This window comes from Schistocerca gregaria, chromosome 1 (genome assembly GCF_023897955.1).
Source record: "Schistocerca gregaria isolate iqSchGreg1 chromosome 1, iqSchGreg1.2, whole genome shotgun sequence".
NCBI lineage: Eukaryota > Metazoa > Arthropoda > Insecta > Orthoptera > Acrididae > Schistocerca > Schistocerca gregaria.
The window spans coordinates 308,565,530-308,577,748 of NC_064920.1; the positions used below are offsets into that span (position 1 = coordinate 308,565,530).

Below are 12,219 nucleotides of genomic sequence, written 5' to 3' on the forward strand. Positions count from 1 at the left end.
ATTGACGTTCATGGTGGGATCTTCGAACCTGTACTGTGAACTGTACAACATCTGTACGAAAAGAGTTAAAGCCGTTTGTAAAAGACGTGGTACTTTTTTTCCAACTGAATACATGTAACATGCATGTTGTACTGCGCCGGCCGAAGTGGCCGAGCGGTTATCGGCGCTACAGTCTGGAACCGCGCGACTACTACGGTCGCAGGTTCGAATCCTGCCTCGAGCATGGATGTGTGTGATGTCCTTAGGTTAGTTAGGTTTAAGTAGTTCTAAGTCCCATAGTGTTCAGAACCATTTGAACCATTTTTTTGTTGTACTGCATTCTTTACTAAATGCAAAATAAATGACCTTTTTTAAAAATGTGTAACATGAGTGTACTTCTCTGTAACATTGTTTTCAAGAAAATCACGTCGCGGCCCAGTCTATTGCGTATACGTTCACGCTGTGCACATCAGTTACGCAAAATTAAAGTTCCTTTCAATACCCATACCTCCCTAACGAAGCATTTCCGGACCTATGTGCATATAACATTTTTTGTTGAGCATTACTTGCACTATCACTGTGTAAAATATTGACCTCTCCTCCCCAAACTCCCTGTATATAGCGGAGTAATTGAACTTTTTGTATTCTGAAAAAGTTATGGGGTTACGATAAGTGTAGTCGTTGCCTGAAAGAAACTGATCTGCACCTGATATGCATGAACTGATATAACTATGCCAAGACAGAAGGAAAAGGTGAGTAATGTATTGTACGATTATGAGTGATGTAGCTTGTATAGTAGCATTTAGAAACACTGCTAGAAGTGAAGCTGGGGACTCTTGCTGCACATTCAACACTGCTGACAGTGAACGAATAATTGTAAGTTTACGAGAGTAACTGAACGGAGTTAATTCTACTCTGTGTTCAGCGTCGTAGTCTCATTTGGAATACAGCGTCATTTTCTTTGTATGGCTTTAACTTCCCTCACACGTTTATTTAGGTTCCCATGTTGTACAGATCCATTACTCGAGATCACGGCAAAAGCAAAATGTCGCCCACAATTCCTCGGTCGAGCTGCTTCAGGCAGCGACGGCGGCCTACGTCACTCGACGGCCTTCTCAGTGGCGAGTTGCATGGCCTGGTCGAGCAGCGTGCGCTCCTCCAGGTGGTGCTTCCACGAGGAGCCCGTGGCGGGCGCGGAGGCCGGCGGCCGCCCCACGTACTGCAGCTCGCGGTCAGGCAACAGGGAACACAGCCGCTCTCGCACGTAGCTCCAGGCGCCCTAGAGACAATTGGAAATCCACACAGGAGGAAAGAAAGTGAAGTGAGCGGCACTGGTTTAAGGTCGAAAGGGGCCCATAATCAGCAACATTGCTACACCAAGAAGAAATGCAGATGATAAACGGGTATTCATTGCACAGATATATTTTACTAGAACTGACATGTGATTACATTTGCACGGAATTTGGGTGCATTGATCCTGAGAAATCAGTACCCAGAACAACCACCTCTGGCCGTGATAACGGCCTTGACACGCCTGGGCATTCAGTCAAACAGAGCTTGGATGGCGTGAACAGGTACAGTTGCCCATGCAACTTCAACACGATACCACAGTTCATCAAGAGTAGTGACTGGCGTATTGTGACGAGCCAGTTTCTCGGCTACCATTGACCACACATTTTCAATTGGTGAGAGATCTGAGAATGTGCTGGCCAGGGCAGCAGTCGAACATTTTACGTATCCAGAAAGGCCAGTACAGGACCTGCAACATGCGGTCGTGCATTATCCTACTGAAATGTAAGTTATCGCAGGGATCGAATGGAGGGTAGAGCCACGGGTCGTAACACATCTGAAATGTAACGTCCACCGTTCAACGAGTCGTCAATTCGAACAAAAGGTGACCGAGACGTGTAACCAATGGCACCCCATACCATCGCGTCAGGTGATACGCCAGTATGGCGATGAAGGATATACGCTTCCAATGTGCGTTCACCTCGATGTCGCCAAACACGGATGCGATCATCATGATGTAAACAGAACTTGGATTCAAGCTAAAAATTGACGTTCTGCCATTCGTGCACCCAGGTTCGGCGTTGAGTACACCATCGCAGGCGCTCCTGGCTGTGATGCAGCGTCAAGGGTAACCGCAGCCATGGCCTCCGAGCTGATAGTCCATGCTGCTGCAAACGTCGTCGAACTGTTCGTGCAGATGGTTGTTATCTTGCAAACGTCCCCATCTGTTGACTCAGGGATCGAGACGTGGCTGCACGATCCGTTACAGCCATGCGGATAAGATGCCTGTCATCTCGACTGCTAGTGATACGAGGCCGTTGGGATCCAGCACGGCGTTCCGTATTACCCTCCTGAACCGACCGATTCCATATTCTGCTAACAGTCGTTGGATCTCGACCAACGCGAGCAGCAATGTCGCGATGCGATAACTGCAATCGCAATAGGCTGAAATTCGACTTTTATCAAAGTCAGAAACGTGATGGTAGGCATTTCTACTCCTTACGAGAGGAATCACAACAACGTTTCACCAGGCAACGCCGGTCAACTGCTGTTTGTGTATGAGAAATCGGTTGGAAAGTTTTACCGCCAGAGATGGCTGTTCTGGGTACTGATTTCTAAGGATCTATGCACCAAAATTGTGTGAAAATGTAATGACATGTCAGTCCTAGTATAATATATTTGTCCAACGAATACCCGTTCATCATCTGCATTTCTTCTTAGTGTAGCTATTTTAATGGCCAGTAGTGTAGTTGCCGTCGTCTTTCAAACGCCTGCGAATTCAGGCTTTTCAGCTTTCAGTATCGCCCTCCCGTGAGTCAAACAAACCTGCGACCATTCGTGCTGCCCTCCTTTGTATCCTGTAGCGACTTATGATAGTCTGCTCTCCTCTAAAGTCGATCAGTATAGTATGTACAGCAAATGGATATGTCAAACGTCAGGTGGGCGTCGCATGTACGGAGGAGTTTGTCTTTGTGACTCAGGAGGAAGCTATAGGTGAACACTAAGGTTGCTCTAATACGACACTTTTATAAGAAATTCGTAATTGCTCTTGAGTTACTCTCCAGTTTTGTTCCTTTCTGTATAAAACCAAACTGTGGTAAACGAAGATTCAGTAGTATAATGGGAGTCTCCAGGCCTACAACATGGGACATCCGGTAACAAAAGAAACCACCAATTCCGCAAAAATTACTACTGCGTGTGAAATTCATTCATTGTCTAATCTAGATAGGTTGTTCACATAAAATTCCTTAACTGGAAGCTTTCTCATTTCCCAGACGTGTTTGTCGGGTGAACTGATGGGTCTATGGCAGACGAGCCGATCCTTTCCTTTTTGCGACCCAAACCTCTGCCACTTCATTTGTCTTTCAGTTTCGAGAGAACAATCGTGACAAGAACAATATATTCATCTTTAGTTCGTTTATGATAGAAAATTTATTCGATCGCGTGTTACTCCCATGAAATAAGTGGAAATAAACTGCCACGTATCAAACATACATTAATCTATTAGTAGTCTAGAAACTCGATTGTAGCAGCTTTGATCAGAAAGTTAATTTTCCGGTAGCCATACATATGCTAATAGGTCCTGGATATGTGATAATAAGGCATTTCGAGAACATGACGAAGGCGGCAGCATGAGACAGTATCTGGCTTGTCACATCTACTGTCAATATGTCGTTAAAACATACGGAACTTGCATACCAATCAGAATTTACTTACAAATACTTTTCTTACCAAATGCACCCTAGGATCATCTTCGTTCCCTGGGGAAGTTCTCTTCATACATTTGATCTTAGTTGGTATATTAAATAAATCCTTAGGCATTCAAACTTAAAATAGCACATTAAATGCATACTTAACGAAGAGAGTTTATCATGGACGATTTGACCTGAATTATCATAATCGCACCAATGTGTGAAGTCAGTCAACAGACCCAACAAAGACACAGCTCTACTGTAAAATCATAGTTAACGTCTACTTCTACAGCTACATCATGTTAATGATTGTTTCTAGCTGTGCATCCAACTGAAGGAAAAATTCAGAAGACATCATTCCAAAAGAAAGGTTACAATAAATTTAGGGCTGATGAGTTTCGCGGCGCGAATCCCATCTGATATGCTATCGTTTAAGTGACTAGCATGAACAGTAGGTACGTATTTACGAGGAAACCTGCCAGTGTAGGAACTCTCGTAATTGGCATAAGAAACCGTCCGATGAGCCACTGTCGTACTAGTCAACAAAGACCTAGCCAGGTAAAAGGAACAATAAATACATATAGAAAGTGTAAACTGAACTTAATGAAAACTATTCTCGCCATTAAACTCAGTGAGCAGTGTGTACCAGAAAATGCTACTCCCAGTTATTTTAAAGTTGTGATCAAAGACGAAAGTAAATTAGCACCAGCAGCAAACAGCAAGTGTGATATAACATGGGTCAAAAATGAAATAGATCTAATTACAAACAAAAAGACTTACTCAGCAATCAATAAGACGCACTTAGATTTAAGCAAGTATCTCATGTTAGCCCATTTGTTAAATTAATAGAAGTAGTTCAACAATATGTAGATGAAGAATTGCTAAAAATCTCATCCAAACAAAGGAAAAACCTCTCTGTCCTGATATCTAAAAAATCCACCACTCTTAGTCTGACTCACCAGTGGAACAACATGAATTCTCTGACAGGGCAGAGAACACAACAAGCATTACATTCAACAACACAGGACTAAATTTGCTAAGTAAAAGTCTTAAACAAAATATTGCCACCAAAATTGACGAAAAAATTACTACAGATCTATTACTAAAATAGCCTGTGTATCACCATAATGAACAAAACACTCTAGCTCACGAAGCATATAAAATAATAAAGAAAAACGGAAAAACAAAAAACTGCACAGAAACTCCCACAAGGAAGCTACAACTCTGAAGCAAATACCAATTTAAAAGCATCTTAAAAGAAAAGCATGTTAAAGAACTGCAACTTCCTCCTAACATCCACTGAAGCCAAACACTGCATAGTAATAAACTCTACATCTCTAAAGCTCATATCACAGCCCAAAACTCGTAAACAAAGCCACCCAATACACTCAATAATTGATTCAACAAAAAGGCCAGTGTATAAATTAATTAAGAACCTTAACGAAATTCTCAGTAAATCCAACAAATTTACAGCAAAATACTCCATAACGAAAAGCTATGAACTGACCGACAGAATCAGAGATATCACCATACCCAGTACAGCAAAGTTTACACCCCTTGAAATAGTTAAACCTCTACACCAACATACCCAAACAGAAACAGTCCGATTAATCAAAGGTAACTTATTGTATCAGAAAAAGTTGAGCAGTTTAGAAATCAATGAACTAATGAATTTGCTTGAATTGGTGCTATCTCACAATTACTTTTATTTAAATAACAAAATCTATATTCAGACTGGTTTAGTAGTAGGCAGTAGCTCAGCTGGCCTGCTAGGTGATATCTATATTAATGCTCTAGAAACCAATCCTTAAAGCAAATATATATATAAATCATTTGCTGTAAACGTTATGTTGATGTCCTTTGATACTAGACAATGGGACAACGACTGAACAGGAAGCTTAGCTGAGAAGAACGTACATCCCAAAGCGCATTTTACAGTTGAGCATCAAACACAACACGGAATTAATTTTTGGCTTAATGCAAGCATAGCCTATCACAACAGCAAACATAAATTCCATATTTATAGGAAATCCATCACATGTCATTATAAATGTTACATCATGCACCCAGATCAACATAAACTAGCATTTTTTAAATCAGCAGTCAACTGTATAAACAAAATTCATGATGAACCTGATCTAAAAACGAAAGAACTAAACATTTTAGAAACAACAGCCTACAGCAATGGTTATCACCCACCTGTAGTTGGCAAATTAGGTGAAAAAATAACAACCAACAAAACAGCATCAACAACACAGTTCTCAATAGCAGAAGAAACCAAATGTATCGCCATGCCTTTCCTTAGTAAAATCTCATATAAACTTTCAAAACTAAAACTGTTTAAACATAAAAAGTCAAATAAGTTCACGAGATACTACATAGGTCAAACAGGAAGAAATTTGGAATGCGGTGCAAACAGCAAACAGACGCACTCTGTTTAAAATATTGAAATAAATCAAGACTTGAAGCCCACCTAGCACAAAACAGTCATTCCATCACAGACATCAAAACAAACCTACATATTCCACACAAAGGAATGAAGATCGATCTCCTGAAACAATTAGATTTTTGATAACAGTAAATCACCCACACCATTTTAATCGAACAAACTGACTTAGAAAACGACACTTTTTCCAAAATTTCAAATAATCTTTAAACATGAAAAACTAAAGAACCCATGAGTTCAAATGGTTCTGAGCACTATGGGACTCAACTGCTGTGGTCATCAGTCCCCTAGAACTTAGAACTACTTAAACCTAACTAACCTAAAGACATCACACACATCCATACCCGAGGCAGGATTCGAACCTGCGACCGTAGCAGTCGCACGGTTCCGGACTGCGCGCCTAGAACCGCGAGACCACCGCGGCCGGCAGTTCAAATGGCTCTGAGCACTATGGGACTTAACATCTGCGGTCATCAGTCCCTTAGAACTTAGAATTACTTAAATCTAACTAGCCTAAGGACATCACACACATCCATGTCCGAGGCAGGATTCGAACCTGCGACCATAGAGGTCACGCGGTTCCAGACTGTAGCGCCTAGAACCGCTCGGCCACAACGGCCGGCCAACCCATGGGAAAAAGACCTCTCACAAACACGGCTTTCCACATTGGCACACCACTCTACACTCTCATATATATATATATATATATATATATATATATATATATATATATATATATATATAACCGCGCGACCACTACTTTCGCAGGTTAGGTTAGTTAGGTTTAAGTAGTTTAGAAGATAAGTACCATAGTACTCGGAGCCATTTGAACCTTTTTTGTGTATATTTGTGGGCTGTAATGATCAATGTTTATTAAACACTGTGAAGTGGATACACAGAGGAACAATCACAGCTTATCCAAGACCAGGCGGGCTTCGTGTACTGACAGACAGGGACCTCCGAGATTGCGCAAGAGCGTTTCAAAAATTCTCATGAAATCGGCGAAAGGAATCACCTGTGAGTTTCCAAATGCTAACAGACTCCAGTTAGCACAACGACTGTGCGTATGGAGCTAAAAAGAATGGGATGCAATGATGGTGCAGCTTCTCGTAAGTCACACATTTGTGCAATCAACGCTAGGCGACACTTGTGGTGTGGAAAGAACGGCAACAATGGACACTGAATGAATTTTCATCCATGTGCTGGATCACGCTATACAATGAAAGTGTTGGGGGTTTGGTGAATACCTGAAGAACGTTAGCTGCCTTCATATATAGTGCCAACAGTGAAGTACAGAGGTGTGGTATTACAGAAAGGAGATGTTTTTGGTGGTTAGGTTTTAATTCCCTTACTCCGCTTACGAAAATGTCAAATAAGGAAGATTGTGATCACACTTTACGGCGTTGTGTACAGTAGAGGGACATTTCGAAGACGATGGTTGATTGTATCCGGGTGATAATGTGGCCTGTCATATAGCAGCACTTGTGAGATAATGATTTGTGGACAACTACTTCCTTGAATGTACTGGCCTGCCTACATTCCCGACCCGAACCCAAGAGACACCATTGGTATAAGTGAGAATGTCGACTTCGCTCTATACCCCGGCGTCTAACACCAGTTGTCTGGTGTAGTCTCTTGAGGAAGAGTTCACTGTCATTCGACCACCGACATTCAGTACTGAATGTCTTCCAGCAGAGTACAAGCCGTCATAAAGGCGAAGGGTCGGCACATCTCATATTAATATTCACTAATGGGTGTCCGGATAACTCCGATCAGATTGTGCGCGAATGTTTTTAACCACCGTCAGAACTGCAATACACTACTGGCCTTTAAAATTGCTACACCAAGATGAAATGCAGATGATAAACGGGTATTCATTGGTGAAATATATTATACTAGAACTGACATGTAATTACATTTTCACGCAATTTAGGTGCATAGATCCTTAGGAATCAGTACCCAGAACAACCGCCTCTGGCCGTAATAACAGCCTTGATACCTGGGAATTCAGTCAAACAGAGTTTGGATGGCGTGTACAGGTACAGCGGCCCATGCAGCTTCAACAAGATACGACAGTTCATCAAGAGTAGTGACTGGGGTATTGTAACGAACCAGTTGCTCGGCCACCATTGACCAGACGTTTTCAATTGGTTTGAGATCTGGAGAATATGCTGGCCAGAGCAGCAGTCGAACATTTTCTGTATCCCAGAAAGGCCCGTAGAGGACCTGCAACGTGCGGTCGTGAATTATCTTGCTGAAATGTAGGGTTTCGCAGGGATCGAATGAAGGGTAGAGCCACTGGTAGTAACACATCTGAAATGTAACGTCCACTGTTCAAAGTGCCGTCAGTACGAACAAGAGGTGACCGAGAAGTGTAACCAATGGCACCCCATACATTGCGCCGGGCGATACACAGTATGGCGATGACGAATACACGCTTCCAATATGTGTTCACCGCGATGTCGCCAAACACGGATGCGACCATCATGATGCTGTAAACAGAACCTGGATTCATTCGAGAAAATGACGTGTTGCCATTCATGCATCCAGGTTAGTCGTTGAGTACACCACCACAGGCGCTCCTGACTGTGATGCAGCGTCAAGGGTAACTGCAGCCATCGTCTCCGAGCTGATAGTCCATGCTGCTGCAAACGTCGTCGAACTGTTCGTGCAGATGGTTGTGTTCTTGCAAACGTCCCCATCTGTTGACTCAGGGATCGAGACGTGGCTGCACGAGTCGTTACAGCCATGCGGATAAGATGCCTGTCATCTCGACTGCCAGTGATACGAGGCCGTTGGGATCGAGCACGGCGTTCCGTATTACCCTCATGAACCCACCGATTCCATATTCTGCTAACAGTCATTGGACCTCGACCAACGCGAGCAGCAATGTCGCGATACGTAAACCGCAATCGCGATTGGATACAATCCGACCTTTATCAAAGTCGGAAACGTGATGGTACGCATTTCTCCTCCTTACACGAGGCATGACAAGAACGTTTCACCCGGCAACGCCGGTCAACTGCTGTTTGTGTATGACAAATCGGTTGGAAACTTTCCACATGTCAGCACGTCGCAGGTGTCACCTCCGGCGCCAACCTTGTGTGAATGCTCTGAAAAGCTAATCATTTGCATATCACAGCATCTTCTTCCTGTCTGTAACACGTCATCTTCATGGTGCAGCAATTTTAATGGCCAATAGTGTATAAATCTTTCTCAGCTGTTACACAGCGCCATTCTTCAGAATTTCTTCAGCTCAAATGATAGATCTCAGCTCTCGATCCTTAACCAAGAACACGCATCTTGAATGCCTATAACAAAGTTTGAAGATTGACAAGCTGATACGTCACTTCGATAGGAGGGGAAGCCCCGTATGCGCGGTGCTGCCATTTGGCTGGCAGGGATTTGCAGGCCTACCTGATTCTTGTGCTCCTGCTGCACCCAGTAGAGGGTCGCGTTGGGGAACCTCTGCACCTCGGCCAGCACGCGGTCGTACGGGAAGGGGCACAGCTGCTCGATGCGCGCGAGGGCGATGGCGTCAGTCAGTCCTTGAAACTTGCGCTCTTCACTGTGAATAACAACAAAGACATTGATCCAGTGAGTTCGACCGCTGTTGAGAGTCTTCAGATGAAATACAACTGTCATATTTCTGGAGAGTCATTTCTTGTAATGTGCATTCGAGGATCGTTTTTATCTCCCATCTGTGATAATCATGCAGTCACTCTATGAGGGAGACTCATAAAGTGTCAGTTATCACTTCGAAAAATTCTCCGCAGCTCCTCGTATATTGGCTTGCGTTGCTGCCTCTGGATCACGGGGTCCCAGGTTCGATTCCTGGCTTGGTGGGGGATTTTCTCTGCTCGGGACTGTGTGTTTGTGTTGTTCTCATCATTTCATCATCATCATTCGAATAGTCGCTACATTGGATTATGAAAAAATTGGACTGCGTAAAAACTGAGACTCTGTACGGGCGCTGATGATCGCGCAATTGAGCACCCAACAAACCAAACATCATCATCATCACTTCGAAAAACTAAAGTCATTACTCTCTTTTGTATTTGTTTGCGGGTACGTGTCTGCAACTCTGACAAACACTTGAAATCCCCGAGCCACAGTGCATTAGTGATGATGATGATGAGTCCCATACTCCGTTTACCGAGCGTAGGGGAGCGACGCGGGAGACCCGCGCCGCCATACTAGGCAAGGTCCTAGTGGAGGTGGTTTGCCATTGCCTTCCTCCGACCGTAATGGGGATGATTGATGATGATGATGAAGACGACACAAACACCCAGTCATCACGAGGCAGGTGAAAAATCCCTGACCCCGCCGGGAATCGAACCCGGGACCCCGTGCTCGGGAAGCGAGAACGCTACCGCGAGACCACGAGCTGCGGACAGTGCATTAGTATCACCTATAAAAGCCCAGGCCGTTGATGAAGTGGACTCTCGTCTGATAATTTGGTTTTTTGCATTTGAAGGAAAACAATCTTGCAGCAACATACGAGGGGGCACCCGAAAGAAACCGGACTCCGAGGGCGCTGCCACTCGTAGACGTAGTGCAGGGTTCTCACGCTAGATGGTATTAGTAGAGACCTTCATGATATTGCTGTGCAGACGGCAAAAGTGCAGAGCTGAACGTGTAAATGTGGTATTGTGTTTCTCTGACTGTTGGCGGGTCACTCTGCGAAGTCGTTACGGCAACTTTAAAAGAACAAAGAGTGTGTGTGAAATTTTGTTTTCTGCTTTAAACAACTGCAACGGAGAGACGCCAAATGCTCCAGGAAGCTTTCCAGGAGGACGCTATGAGCCGCACACAGGTTTTCGAGTGGTTTGGGCGCTTTAAACGTGGTGAGATGTGTGTTGAAGACCAAGCTCGTTCTGGATGCCCTTCAACATCGCGAAATGAGGAGAACATTGAAAAGGTCCGCCAAAAGATCAACGAGGATCGTCGCCAAAACGATCGACCAAATTTCAGCACAGACAGGAATCAGTTGGAGCTCGTGCCAGCGGATTTTGAGTGAGGATTTGCACATGAGACGTGTTGCTCCTAAATTTGTTCCGCGCCTTCTCACACAGGAGGAAAAAACCATCCGCATGAATGTGTGTCAGGACTTGAAAACAGAGATTGCACGTGATCCAGACTTCTTCAACAAAGTAATTACAGGGGATGAGAGTTGGTGTTACGGGTATGACCCAGAAACCAAGCAAGTGTCAAGCCAGTGGAGGACTCCCAACTCTCCCAGACCAAAAAAAGCAAGGCAAGTGAGGTCAAATGTGAAGACGATGATCATTGTCTTTTTTGATGTTCGTGGAATTGTGCATCGGGAATTCGTACCCCCTGGACAGACTGTTAACCAGCACTTTTACTTGGATGTTTTCAGGCGTCTGAGAGAGGATGTGAGGAGGAAACACCCAGAACTTTGGCGATCAGGTGACTGGTTTCTGCATCACGACAACTCTCCAGCACACACGGCCTTACGAGTGACCCACTATTTGGCATCTCAGAGGATGTATATCGTACCTTACGCTCCGTATTCGCCGGACCTAGCCCCGTGCGACTTTTTCCTATTTCCACGAATGAAAAAAACGCTAAAAGGGGAGCGTTTTGACGATGGGGAGGCGGTAAAAAAAGCTTCGCAAAGGGGACTGGACAATATCAAACTTGAATAGTTCCAAACATGCTTCCAACAATGGGAAAAGAGACTTGATAAGTGCATCGAATGTAATGGAGAGTATTTTGAAGGTGACTGAAGTAATTTTGTAAAAAGGTTCATCAATAATTTTTTTTATTACAACAATCCGGTTTCTTTTGGGTCCCCTCTCGTATGCTGAGTTGGTGCTAGAGTAAGCCCATGCAATATTATTTCTCCCCACACCCCACACCGTAACATTTGGACCACCAAAACGATCATGTGCGACAATTCTGGAAGTATCCTCGTACTGCGAGAGCAGTTCTTCCAATAGTGTGAGCTTCGCCATTCAGAAGGATCACATCGATGTATTCTACAAACGTGTACTCAACCATGTTGCTCTAACATTCACAGACACGTGAATGAGGCTCGAAGTAGGTCAGAGAGGTAGGACAGACGTCAAA

General features: G+C 43.9%; 1 protein-coding gene across 1 annotated transcript in view; it reads right to left on the bottom strand.

Annotated features, from left to right (window-relative positions):
- Window positions 1-964: 964 nt before the first annotated feature.
- The window catches only part of LOC126344642 (2-oxoglutarate dehydrogenase complex component E1-like), a 161,685-nt gene continuing 150,430 nt past the window's right edge, over window positions 965-12,219 (bottom strand). The window contains exons 15-16 of the mRNA XM_050002040.1: window positions 9,544-9,694; window positions 965-1,258 (exon numbers count right to left, since the gene is read on the bottom strand). Of these exons, the coding sequence (XP_049857997.1) occupies window positions 1,079-1,258; window positions 9,544-9,694 (331 nt within the window). The 3' untranslated portion in view covers window positions 965-1,078. The remainder of the gene's footprint in view (window positions 1,259-9,543; window positions 9,695-12,219) is intronic.